This window comes from Hesperophylax consimilis, chromosome 15, assembly GCF_061612785.1.
Source record: "Hesperophylax consimilis isolate HC1 chromosome 15, BYU_Hcon_1.0, whole genome shotgun sequence".
Lineage (NCBI taxonomy): Eukaryota > Metazoa > Arthropoda > Insecta > Trichoptera > Limnephilidae > Hesperophylax > Hesperophylax consimilis.
In genome coordinates, this window is record NC_142850.1 from 29767391 (window position 1) to 29781874 (window position 14484).

General features: G+C 34.5%; 1 protein-coding gene and 1 long non-coding RNA gene across 5 annotated transcripts in view; one reads left to right on the forward strand and one right to left on the reverse strand.

Moving 5' to 3' along the window:
• Nucleotides 1-14484, reverse strand: part of TfIIA-L (transcription factor IIA L) — a 40409-nt gene that overhangs the window by 5911 nt on the left and 20014 nt on the right. For both annotated transcript variants that reach the window (XM_089640441.1, XM_089640440.1), the window contains 3 exons: nucleotides 13187-13285; nucleotides 12529-12640; nucleotides 7895-8187 (listed from right to left, as the gene is read on the reverse strand). In XM_089640441.1, coding sequence (XP_089496567.1) covers nucleotides 7895-8187; nucleotides 12529-12640; nucleotides 13187-13285 — 504 coding nt within the window. The remainder of the gene's footprint in view (nucleotides 1-7894; nucleotides 8188-12528; nucleotides 12641-13186; nucleotides 13286-14484) is intronic.
• Nucleotides 409-3622, forward strand: LOC149417608 (uncharacterized). Of its 3 annotated transcripts, XR_016303272.1 has the most exons (4): nucleotides 1132-1266; nucleotides 1358-1406; nucleotides 1519-1656; nucleotides 2998-3622. It is a non-coding gene; the product is annotated as an uncharacterized LOC149417608 (long non-coding RNA). The 3 variants fall into 3 exon arrangements; XR_016303271.1 differs by lacking the exons at nucleotides 1132-1266; nucleotides 2998-3622 and adding an exon at nucleotides 409-954 and having other exon boundaries at nucleotides 1519-2161; XR_016303270.1 differs by lacking the exon at nucleotides 2998-3622 and having other exon boundaries at nucleotides 1128-1266; nucleotides 1519-2161.

Consider the following 14484-nt stretch of genomic DNA (forward strand, 5'->3'; position numbering starts at 1 on the left):
CTAAAGTTATCATAGTTGTAAACTAAATACAAATATCACAGAGGTAAACCGTTGTTGGGTGGCTGGATAACATTGCGTTTGGGTCCCACCCAGGCGTAGTGTGTTCAATTCCACGGCAGGCTAAGTCCTCCATCACAACAAAAGCAAACTTTTTCCGCTTACTGTGGTGGTAGTAGGAGATTTTCAAATATTTTCAGGTTATTCGTAACTTGGGAATATCTTTCTTTTATATATAAAAAAAAAAAAATGTTTAAAAACGACATCAAAATATGGCAACCATGAAGATGATGAGAAATTTCTAGTGAGGACTGTGAATATAAAAAACTTCTATAATACAATACTAAACTTTTACTTTAAAACACACATGATAATTGTACCTTAAATAGTCATTAAGAGTGGGTTATAGGGCATAATGGTGATTTGCTGGAAAACGGCTCCCTAAAACGGCTTAATACTACCTTTCGTATGTCATTCTCAGACTTCATATTTTTTTATACCAATTAATGGACTATTATTTTTCAGTCTGCCTATTTTTTTTGTAGTTGTTGTAGGCATTCGACTATAAAAAATAAAAACATTGATACACCATACAACCCACTTTTAAAACTTCGATCCATGATTATCGCATTAAAAACGCTTTTACACAATATTTTTTATTTAAAATATGTATATAATACACACATCTGTAGAAGTACGGCCTCTTATTATCGTTATGATATCTGTGGATATTAACAATTAAATAAATACTTCATCTTGCACCAAATTTTCAAGACATTTCACAGTATTTTACTTATTACGGGTGAGAAGCCCCCGTGAACGGTACTGAATCTATCGCTCCCTGTTTTACGGCGTATATATTTCGAAAATGCCATCAAAATGTTTCATTAATGGGTCTAAAAGTAGAATACCGACTCACTTGAAGCATTGCAATAATCTAAAGAAGCTACGAAAACAGTAAGTACTCACAAATTCTCTTTTTTCATATAAATTTGTCGCATTGTATATTTTCAAGTGTCAAATTCTTTGAAACGTGTAATATCCAACATTTAATATGCGTTCCTTTTCCTAACGGTTAGCACTAACGTCATGTTGTTTACTGGCGGCATCTTTATGCAAGTGTGTGTGAGAGAATTCATTGTCTTTACGCGCTCTGACTGAGTGGGAGATAGAACGTTTTTTCATAGGGCACGTTTGGTAATTGAACCAAAAATTACCATTTCACGCCGGATCATTTTTAGTTCATATCACCTTTCCGCGTATAAACACGTAACCATTCACACATTGTCAAATCAAAGATATTCTATCTATGTGTTGTGTTGTACAGTTTCAAATAATTATATTATTTTTCTCTTTGTAGATCAACACATGATTTATCCATAGCAGCCGGAAAAAATACTCCAAACAAGGTATGCTTCGAGCAACAAATTAATTTGAGTGCGTTGGAGTCACGGGAGTGGGGGGGGGGGGGTTCTGGACTTTTTCATCATAATATATATTTTTTTTTGCTTTTTTATTTAGGAAAAAATACAGCAAAAACACCAACATACGATAGAACCAAATGAGTCTACTGTAAATATTGCACACAAAGGACCAAACTTGGAAGATTTAGACCACGAGGATATTCTTATTGGTTCATCAGCCACTACTGTCGAAAAGGTACTTATATACTTCAAATATCTCGCATTTACTATTCGTCACCTCATTTGGATAGGGTTCTAACTTCATTTAACTTGTTCTGAGATATGAGGTGTCAAAGTTTGAAAAGACGATTTCTCATAGCCTATTTACCTATATTTAGAGATGGCAAAATTTAGCATTAATTTTCAGATTTTGTTAGCATTAACAATTGGAAATTTAGGGTTTTATAGCATTTTGAGGCATAACTTAGCGTTTTGTAGCAAAATAGAAAAAAATGTATTTCGTGAATGTTTTTAGCGCATATTTTAAGTATTTTTGGTAAAATATATGTTTAACCTTCATTTGCAAGTACATATTTCCATGTGAAAGATTATAAATAATTATTTTTAATATTAAATTAATAAGGAAGGAAACTCTAAGTACGGGTCGAACACAAACACAACAAATGCAGATTGCGATTAACATCAATAGGCGTAATTTATTTCGCAAAAAATGGGTAATGTCAAAAAGCTATTTTAGCCTACAGTATAAAAATATTAAATATTTACACATAAAATAGTAACAAAATTATAAAAAATCGTACGAAAGGCTTCCAAAAATTAAATAAAGTAGGCATAATACTTTTCCCTGCACATTCACATGAAACTACCTTCCTTATGCATTTTTCTCAATTATTCTTTAGTTGTACAGGACTAAATATTACTGTATCAGCTTCTCCAATTTGTATGGTTCTTTGACTTATGAAATACGCTATATTCTCGGAAAGCGTTTAAATTCAGCGTACAGTATAAATTAAAAAATATTAAATATTTACACATAAAATAGTAACAAAATTGTAAAAAGAGGTAGGACAGGCTTCCAAAAATGAAATAAAGTAGGCATATTTGAAATACAGGTAAATACATGCAACAATGGATGTGGCACTTTACTGATTGAATGATAGCATTGCGCACGTTTCAATAGTGGGCTCCATTCTCGTACGCCTGTCAGTCAATACCCGGTATTTTCGGGAAATTCGCGCCTATTTCGCTAAATAGAATAATTTAGCTGAAATACGGCCAAAATCACGTTTTTCGCGTTAATTCGCGAAATAGAAATCACTGGAAACACTTTCAAATGCCTTGAAACGCAAAGAAAACTTATAAATGCCCTATTTTCGAACCATAAATATTTTTTCGCGTTTTTTTTTGCCATCTCTACCTATATTCCTGATATATCGGAACACTTGTTACATGCACCTGCTTTAGCCCTCATGAAGTATATTGTCGAAAGGCGAGAATTTTTATGATTTCTATGACGCGTGTTCCCAACATCGTAATGATAGGTTTGTATTTTACTAAAATTTTATTTTATGTTCAGGACCAAAAAGACAGCAAATTTTTGGGGAAAAAACCTGTGACCAATGACCAAGGATGGAGCTGTGAAGAATCAGAGCAAGAGCTTGTTATTGAAAAGGCGATAGAAGAAAGCGATGATATTTGCATAGAAGGGCGGAGAGTAGTACAATTTGATTATTTTTTTAAACAACTCCAATGTATTAGTCAACATGATTCCCTTTTTAACTGCAATTTAAAGCATTTACGATTTACCTCAGAAAATAGAAATGGTTTGAACTCTACTTTTAATTTAAAATGTGTGTTATGTGGTAAACATTTTAAACTTAAAACGTCCGAAAGCATACAAGAAGGCATTGGCATCAACGAATCTTTTGTGTCGGGAATAATGAGCATAGGATCGGGTTATTCGGGCATGGAAGAACTATGTGCTACCCTTGAAGTTCCGTCCTTATCTATTGCTGGATATGGAAAATGCCATAAGAAGGTTTGTGAATGGTGGGAGAAAACCAAATTTACCAGTATGGCTGCGGCAGCCGATGAAGAAAAAAAACTGGCTATTCAAAGCGGCGATGTTGATGAAAACGGGACGCCAATGATCACTGTAGTAGCTGATGCATGTTGGTCTAAACGATCTTATAAAACCAACTACTCCGCTCTCTCAGGAGCTGCTACGATAATCGGTTACCGCACAAAAAAAATTATTTACATGGCAGTTAAAAATAAGTACTGTACGAACTGCGCAAGAGCTATAAATTTGAAAATTCCTGTGCCCGAGCACACATGCTTCAAAAATTATGTTGGTTCTTCAAGCGGAATGGAAGCTGAAGCAATTTTAGACGGATTTCAACAATCGATAAGTATGTACGGTCTTATATATTCAACCCTCATTGCCGATGGAGACTCCAGCACTTACGCCAGAATCAGAAGTAGTCACCCATATCCCAATATTACAGTACAGAAAATAGAATGCTCTAACCACTTAATTCGAAACTACAGCAATCAAATTGAAAAAATTACGAAAGATACCGGCTTTCCTTTGGAATTTAGAAAAATTGTTTCAACCAACAAACTTCGTCTTAGGAAGGCGGTAGTTGGAGCTGCAAATTACAGGATGCAATCAAATAGTACATTAGACCAAAAAATTATCGATTTAAGGAAAGATTTATTAAATGGACCCAAACATGTTTTCGGTGAACATAAAGATTGTTTACTGTACTTCTGCAAATTTAAAATTGATCCAAATAAAACATTAGACCACAATCACGTTCCAAAGTTACAAAACAATATTATATTTTCAAAAATTATGGAAGCTAATTCTCGTCTTGTCAACAATGCCCGGAGTCTAGTACATTGTTTAGACAGTAATATTGTTGAGAGTTTCAATGGAGTTATTGCAAAATTTATTGGTGGAAAACGAATTAATTATTCTTTAAAACAGTCATATATGGGTCGTTGTGCAGCTGCAGTAGTTTCTTTCAATTCCAAGCGACCGTATTATTCTTTACATAAGCAGATTTTCAACAGGAGCCCTAGTAATTTTTTGAAACGATTAGAATTGAAAAGAAAAAAAAGAAGAATGGCTTCTAAAACAAACGATAAAAGATCTTTACGAAAAAAACAAGGGAGACATTTACTTACAAAATCAGGAGCACCTGATATCCATTATGGCGAATTGTGCGAAAAAATGGATATGGAACATGATGCATATGAATGTGCTAAGGCAGAATTCTTAAAGCTACTCGACATTTCAAAAAGTGAAAAGAAGGCAGTTGAAAGACGAACTGTCTTGCAGTCTGATAGCGGGGAGTGGCTGCAACGCAGAAGAAACAGCTTCTTTATTTGGTAATATCTGTAAACCAAGTCAAACAAACCATCAGTTGTGCTAATTTAGTTAAATCAATATTATACGGCCGCTCTCTAGATAATATAAAATCTGTGCAATATGGTAGAGACCATGAGCAAGTTGCAAAAAGGCAACTTTGCATTCAAGAAAATATTGTGGTCGATGACTGTGGCTTATTTATTGATGAAATTTTCCCATTCTTAGGAGCCACTCCAGATGGTTTGGTAAATGATAGTACAATATTAGAAATTAAATGTCCGATTTCTGCTAGTGGGATGCTATTTGAAGAAGCAATAGCAAAAAAAAAATTACGTTCTGGAAGGAAGATAAAAACAAAAAAAATTTTTTTACAAATACAAATCACAACTGGTATTATCAAGTACAGGGTCAACTTCACATTTCCAATAAGTCTGTATGTATTTTTGCCGTCTGGTTGGGTGAAGCAATTCCATTAAAGATAGAAATAATAAAACGAGATGACAAATTTTGGGGAGAAAAGATGGAAAGCAGATTAAGTACTTTCTTTATGGATTGTTTATTACCAGAAATCATAGATCCTAGATTTAAAAGATCAATGCCCATTCGTGACCCACAGTATATTATATCCGCGTTGGAGAAAAAACGAAAAGCAGCGACACAAATTCGAACAGAAAAACTTAAAAAATGCAAGAAAAATCTGTTACGTGTTATTGAAACTAATGTAAATATTGTTCAAATTTTAGATTCTGATACGATTTTAGATAACTTCCTGAAGAGCTCACTCTGAAGAACCCTTCCTTGAAGTTCCTTTTATTTAATGTATTAAACATATACACAGGGTGTTGAGGGACGTACTTGAGTTACTTTAACCAGTAAATCCTGATATTATTTGCAGTAAAAACTGTAAATGAATTTACGGTCACCGGTGACATTTTCGATGTTCGATGTGACATTTCCGGTGACATTTTGAAAAAGTCACAGGAGAACAAAATTTTATTTACATTTTTTCTCTAAATAATGTCAGGAATCACTGGTTAAAGTAAGTCAAGTACGTCCCTTAACATCCTGTGTATATTAAAATAAACCTTTGTTCCACCGCAGGGGAAGCTTATGGCGCAGACTACGCCAGTCGAAGAATACCATCATCACTGCCATGGTTGCCTGGATGGAGTCCCCCCTGATGGCCTTCAAACGAAACAGGAGCCTGTCAAATATCCCCCATGAACATTTATTATCATATACTATATTTTTTGTTTCTTTTTTGTTCCATTCTATGTATGAATGCATTGTTATTTTGTCAATATTTGTACTATTTTTGTACATTCTGGAATAAACTCTCATTATTATATTTGTTTTATTAAAATAAAGAGTGAGTGTCGCTGCAGTTTTGTCATGGTTTTCTGCGGCCTTGCACGACAGCTACTGCCATGGTTAAAAAATATTGTTGTTTAGTTGTACTAAATAACACAGAAAAATAAAAAAATAAAAAATATAAAAAAAAACTTTATTTTATTTCTCGAGGTCAATATATAAGAAGAATAATACAAGATTGCCATTACGGAGAATCAAGCAAAGCAACACTTTAAAATTACAAATACAGTAACAATAAAATGTATAACATGATAACATTAAATAACATGTAAAATTTATTGATAATAATTTAATGGATTACTTGAACCATGAGATCCCAAACACCGTTTATAATGGAATAGCGCTCACTCCTACCTACACTTCAGTCCCTAACGAAACGCGACCACGAAAGGAACCAAGCAACCGCTAGCGGTGCAAAACGCCGCTTACGGTTGCTTTCCTCCTTTCACATAATATCGCGAACTTAAAAACCTATTGTCAGCTTTTCAAACCTAATATGATTTACAATAACAAGCAAATGATGAAACATTTGTAAAAAAGATCATACTAAATACTCTACCAAAATAGTAAGTTCCATAAACAAGCCACATTTTGTTATTGGTTTGTTTTTTTTACTTGAATATCTATATGTCTCTTCATAACTCACGTATAATGTTGAATATTGTACATCGGTGAAGGCATCCTTACTGCCACCTAGCGATGTAATAATAAACATATTTTGGTAGTTTCGGAAATCTGCCTTGCCTATTATATGCCTTTAAGGATATACTTAAAAGAATTCATAATCTGCTCTTTTGTAGATTGCGCTAATTTAATAATTTTAGGAAAAACACTTTTGCAAGTCATGTCACCATCTATGGGAGAGCAGATTTTGATTATTTTAAAGTTATCCATTTTAAGAAGTAAGAATATTACTGAATAAATTAAATAATATTCTTTTTTGTTCATATGAAGCAGATACTTTGTAATGTGACAATATAATTTAAAATAAAACAATAACTTAGTAAACAGCACTTTTATTTTTATTGTTAATGCCGTCTCGATTTCGCTACAACCGTAGCTTTTTAAGGGCTGCATTACCGTATTAAACTTTAAAAAAACTAAAATCTACAATCCACCAGTAACATGTATTTTCAATATAAGCTTATATGGGTTGCAAGATATTGGGCCGAGTTCCAGTGGAAGTGGTTGTAGGATTGTAGGAGTAGGTAAGGGGTTGGGTAGATAGTGGTCTTTGTCAATAGGGAACAACCTAATTATTGGGCTTCTTCTTCTTCCTAGTTATCCAGTCTGATTCCTATTGCATTCTTATGAAGTAACCTGACCCTAAAACACGAAACACAACACAACCTAAAACCTGACTCTGGCCCTAACCTGACCTAAACAGATCATTAGAAAATTTAATTTTAAAAAAAAAACAGGGGTCCACTGGAACTCAATTTCTTGCAACCCATGTAAGCTTAACATATTGATAATACATGTAATGGTAGATTGTAGATTTTTAAAGTTTAATACAGCCCTGATAAAGCTATGGTTGTAGCGAAACCCGGTCGGCATTAAGTATAAAACATAAAAGTGGCATTTACTTAAATTTTTTCCATTTTAAATTAAATAATATTAAATAAATAAATCAAATCGCCCCATGGAAACTAGATTATTTATAGTAAATTGTAATTATACAAACATGACCATCCAAAAGTCAGCCCCAAAGAAAGTAAAGAATTACCTTATCATACTGGCACACAACTACATTGTCCGTGTCAAACATATCAGAGGGGTCTTCCTCGGACACGTCATCTCCCGAGTTCAAGGGTTCTTCTTCAGCTCCCCCTTCGCCTTCACCTTCCGCTTCATCATCATCGGGCCCTCCTTCGCTGCCCCCCACCGAGGCTGCTTCCTCTCCCTCCGCTTCCCCCTCAGCTTCCTCGTCCGAGCCCCCCCCCTCTGATATCTCGTCATCTGATGAGTCACAAGCCCCGTCCACTTGGGATTTGTTGATGTTGTTGGTGGTTAAATTGCCTGCAAGGAATACTATTATGTATCAATAATTGAAAGTGCTTTATGACAAATGATAATGCAGTCGTCTCGACCTAAATTATAAATTAAAATAATACAAAATTTATACGGTTAAATATAAACTGAAATTAAACGTAACTAAAAGTAAATTCATAGTGTTAGGTAAAAAAACTAAATAAATTATTTATTACCCTAAATAAGGAAATTCAGAATATCGAAGAAGTAGAAGAAATTAAATACTTGGGAAATAAAATCAGATAACTAATTAAAATGTAACACTATTACACAAATCTTACTGACACCTAACTTTTTTGTCATTTCATATAAAAATTAATTCACAATTTCATTCATAATTTCTGTGGTTAACTTCCAGATTTTAATATAAAGCGTGGTGTTTTCTCTTTCTAACACCGTATAGATCATATTTCTCACCATGACAGTAAGGGATACACAACGATTTCCATAAGATCATATGAGTTGTTCCCCAAAGTGAACAAATTAGCCTGAGAGATTATGTAGGATAAAGGGAAAATTAGACATTAAAAAAAGGAAATTGGTCTACAGCACCGCTATAGCATCCCACCTGAATTACTGCATAAGTGTAATTTTTCTGAGCAATATAACACAAATTAAAATAATGGAAATAATTCAGAACAGAGGCATGAGTTCTATATTGTGCTGTAGCAGATATAATATAGGGTAATACAATATATCAAACAACACAATATTTCTTGATCTCAAAAACAGTAAAAAAGCAGAAGCGAAACTTTAACCTTTTCTATGCGTCATTAATTTGTATCACTTCGTTCACACGCGGGGCTATTTATCATCAATCTAATTTATGACTTTAAACAATAATCACGCATGGATTTTAAAATTTGTTTTAAAAAATACGTCGCTTATGTCTTGAATTATCTTTTCAAGTATAAATAAACAATCCGAACATCAATGAGACTTGATAAAAATTCGAAGTATATAATATTCGTAATCTGATACGGTATACCCGGGCGGCCATGTTTATATTTCAAAGATAACGATACACATGCTTATAAACATACCGGAGTAGAGCTCTTCAACTGTGGTGCGATGTAAGTGGTTGATTTATGGGTGCGATGTCGCGTTTGACTGGATACATGAAATATTGACACACTTAAAAAGGTTCATATAATAAAAAATAACTACACTTAAATTTACAAAAATAATGAAATAATTTTTCTGTTATTATGTCACCGTAAATATGTATCACTTAATATATTTTTTTATCGTGATAAATTTTGAAACAGTTCTCAACGCATAACGGCACATTGCACTCTAAGCACATAAATTTAGTAAGTTTTCTGACTTTGGGCTTCAGTGTTGAAGTGGCACAGACACGACACCTTCGACGAGGGTTTGTGTTTTTTGCTGAAGGGGGAACTTTAATGGGCATGTGTTTGGAAACAATTTTCGATGATAAACGCATCGGGTAATCTCTTGATGTTGTGGGACGTAAAATACTCGGCAAAGTTTTGTGATATTTCTCTAGTAATTGCTCAATCACAGCCATTTGGAAATCAGCCAAACTGACTTTTTTTGATGTTACAGTTTGGTATATTATGTGAGCATTTAATAAATACAAATCAATTATATGAAATGCAACTTTCCTGTACCATTTGAGTGACTTCCTCATACAACTTAAGTTGCTTAGCATCATATCAGCTTTGTCTACTAGACCCATGTTCTTGTTATAGTCTAGAACACATTGTGGTTTTAAAATGGGCTCTCCTGTCGATCTATTTATTTTTCCCGATGGTCCAACAGAACCATCATGAAGAGTGGTCAGCATGTGGATTTCACGCCTATCGTGCCATTTCAAAGCTAACAACGGTGATTGGTGCTTTGATTGGATTTCCCCTTTCTTCAATTTAACAAAAGGTGCCATGCCTTTCCTGTTTTTCCGAACAGTGCCACAAGCATTAGTTTTTTTTTCGTGTAAATATTTAAATAAATTTGGACTAGTGTACCAGTTGTCGCACCACAAATTATGACCCTTTCCGAAATAATCTGACAAAAGGGTGGTTACAACGCCTCCCGAAATACCAATACCTTGAGTATCATTTTTTTCTGTATCAGAACCAACATAAATTATAAAATCGAGAATGAAACCCGTCATGACGTCACACATCACAAACATTTTTATTCCAAATCGGTGACGTTTAGATGGAATGTATTGCTTGAATAATAGACGGCCTTTGAAAACGATGATGCTTTCGTCAATACATAGATTTTCATGGGGCATCATAGTTGATTTAAAAATATTTCGTGTGTGGTCAACAAGAACACGTATTTTATGCAGTCTATCAGTAGGCGTTTGAATATTACTATCACTAAAGTGGAGCATCTGTAATATTATCTGATAACGGTCTCAGGGCATTGTCTTTCCAAATATTGGTGAAAAGATTATGGGGTTCGTACTCCAATGTTCCTCGATAGCTAAGTGTTTGTTCCTAGTCATGGCAAATGTTAACGCAATAAAAACGTACATTTCTGAGACTGTTGTATCAACCCATTTTGTAACTCTCGATTTTGCTGTAAAATCCATCGTCCTAACTTTATATTGATAAAATTGATTTGTTTCATCAACAATTTTTGTCATAATTTCTGTATTCAAAAAATGTTCAAAAAACATAAGTTCGGGCGTGTCTTCAGTTAACCTGGTATCTGGATTGATACCTGATGCGAAATCGTCGAATTCATAAATAATGGGTACGAAAGGGCCGGCAGTCCACAGATTTTCAACCACTTCTTCTCCTTCTTCAATGTTCATTTCGGGTTCAGAATCATGGCTTTCATGTATTTCAGCATCTTCGCAATTATTATCGACGTCACTGTCACTAATTTCAAAATCTGAATCTATTTCTAAAGTAGCACCAAATATTTCTTCGTCATTAAGACCACGACCCGACATTTTGTATTTTGGCAATAAAAATACTTTCAAAAATTGATAAAACGTCAAACTTGTACAACTTTACACTTGATTTTTCACTAAAAAAAAGTTTTAACCACGTATCTTTATTTGAAAATAATCTAACACTGACGAAATTTTATATTTCTTCAATAGTTTGAATGAATTTATGTAACTGAACTTATTTTAAAATATGATAAATCAGATGAATGTACACTGTAATTAAAAAAGTTCATATCCACGAAAAAGCAAACAATAATTCGATAAAACAATGTAATCTACACGGCGAGCGTCTCTGTTTGAGAATCTTATAAAATGCGCCTGCGCAATAACGTGTGTAAAGACGCGGGAAGAATTCAAACTGATTCATTTTTCGCTCCGAGTTGGAAGATCCCTTCAAATCTTTGTATCGATGATTAGGATACGTATTATGGATAAATATCGTAAGATGTCAGTAGTGTAAAGATGTGAGATTTTTTAAGAGTATAAGTTTTACCGTGCTCAAGCATGTTTCATACCCATAACGCCGAAGAAACTTTGCGTCGCACAGATGTGCCACCCGCGTACAGGGCATGTACAGTGCGTCGCAGGCGTGCGTCTCCCGCAGAGAAAAGGTTAAACAGCTCTAGTGCAAAACTACTAATTTGCACATCCAACATTGTTGACATGTTAAAAAGAGATAGTATTAATAGTAAAGTTTGTTGTTATCCTACGAGAAGTTGCAACAATTTTAGACTTCCTAAGATATAAAATAGATATAAAATGTTAAAAGTTTATAGCTAAATAAAGTATACTTGGAAAAGAAAATTACTGTTGGTAATGGCAGCATCATTATCATTATATATCTTCCTTCATTACCCTTTTTTGTCATTGGGGGCATCACCCTTTGCCAAGTAAGTGTACCGATAAAGCTAAGAAAGTTTTTTTGTAGCAACCAAAGTATTCCCATTATGATGATAAAGCTTTTTACACATGAGGGATACAACATTATATAAATATTTGTGGGCGAGGCCATACAAACCAGACGTGATGCCAACACGGCCACTGACCGGACAACTAGACAACAAGATATATTATATTACCCATCTGTGACAACTATATGGCAAGAGATATTGTGAGGTTACGTCCACCCCTTTTCTCGTGTGTATGAAGCAATTATAGAAATAGAACTTGCGAATTCTATTCCGTAGGTTTTAATTTCAGTTAAGTATCTTCCGCTTTTTCTAGTCTGGTCGAGGGAACCTGTCGCTTCAACAAGGTGCCTCCGGGAATACCTAACTCGCGGCCTCAATCCACAGCATTCAGAGTTTTATTAACATGTTGATAATGTGAGATAATAATAGTTGGTTGTATTTGATAAGTAGAATTCAGAATAACCCTCCTGGTCACGATATACTCACTAAAGTTAGACTGTTGCCCCGAGAGCGCGGCATTAATGTGCTGCTGCAGGAGAGTGGCGGCGAGGGGCTGCGGTAGATTCATTGTGGCAGTGATTATAGGACCCGTTAAAACCTGCAAACACAAATGGTTCAATCAAAAACTTTTCTTACTTTTGCAGGGAGGAGGGATGGAATATGTATATTAAACTCAGGTTATTTAACAGCCTACATGGTCGAGGGGCACAAATCCAAAAGTCGTGAGTTAAAATCCCAGCATTCGCAAGTAAATTTAATTGAATTATTTTGTGTTGTTTCACAATTTAATTAATTAAACATTTAATTTAATAATTATAGTTTATTTGCGGCACGTTCCAGAGTGGACGATACTCCCAATATCGCTCTGGTGGAAGACGATCATTCAACATTGGTTGAAATGGCATAAGCAATATTTGGCGACCAGTTCTGATTAGCCAGGTACTTCCCCACCTTGCTCTTCCTACCCCCTTCCCCTTCCACCTGCCTTCAGCCTTACAATTGCGGAAATTATATGTCCACTTTGGAGTGACAGTACCAGTGGAGAAAAATAAAATCACAAAATAGATTTTTTTCAAGATGTCCAGACATGTTGCGCTAATAAAAAGTATTGTGAGGGACTATTTCAAGGCTAGTGGTGTCTTACTTGGTGCAATTGGTTGTTCTGCAAAGCAGAGGTGGGTATCTGTAGCGTGAATACTCTGGGCTGTGATCCTGGTACCCCGGCTTGAGCAGGAAGCGTTAACTGGAAGGAAAATCAGAATCAGTTTAGTCAAGCCTAGTTCTCGGCAATGGCGGTTCTTCATAGGGGGATGATGGTTTCTATACCCACCAGATATTCCTGAAACCTACTAAAAGATAAAAATACTTTTTTTTTTTTTGTTTTCCTTAGGTTTGTCAACAGTGATTCATATCAAAGCTCTCAAAATAAAATTACATTAATTAAACTTGGTTGATACTATCACTAATTACAGACAAACACAACATTGATGAACACAACACTTTAAGTAAAGAATAATGTACATGTATGCACCTACATGCATACATGTATACACACATACATACACTTACATATACATTTCATAACAGCAACAGTAATTATTTTTTAGATCAACACGATAGGTAGCTTTAAGTCTTGTTTACGTTTGATTTGAAGGTGGCCAATGATGACATTGACAAATCAATGGGATGACTTTTATATGTCTCGTTAAAATAACGGCACATTCTTGGTAAAGGTGAGTCATACCCCAGCTTAGTTTTATATTTTTTAATATGTAACGAAATATAATGTATAAGTCGGGAACCAATTCTAGGAACGTTGAACATAATTTGATAGAGTAAGAAAGGGCAGTTTATTAGAGCATTAACAATTTTGAAAAGAAAATTTAAATCAATATTTAGTCTTCTCTGTTCAAGGGTGCGTACATTGTAGAAATTTAGTCTATCGGTGTGGTGAGGAAGTGATCGAGCTTGCTTATCACAATACGCTAGGTGGTACATAAAATGTTTTTGAACCCGCTCTATTCGCTGAATATGAACTTTGTAGGTTGGACTCCATATAGAACTTGCGTACTCCAACACGTTGCGGGTGAAGGAATTGTACAGCGTTATTTTTGATTTGGGATTCTGAAAATTTTTACTATTTCGTTTGATAAATCCTAGCATTTTCAGGGATCTAGAAATAATGCTGTCGATATGAGGTGTGAAAGTTAGTTTTTTATCAAATATTACGCCTAGGTCCCGAATGGTTGTGACTTCCTGGAGTTTAGTACCGTCGATAAAATATTGAGTTGAGATAGAGTTGCGTTTATGTGTAAAAGTTATGGGGACACATTTTAAAGAATTCAGAAACATTCTATTGTCAATGCACCACTTAGAAACTCTGTTGATATCATTTTGAAGAAGTATCGAATCAAGTAATGTGTGGATAATTTAAAAAATCTT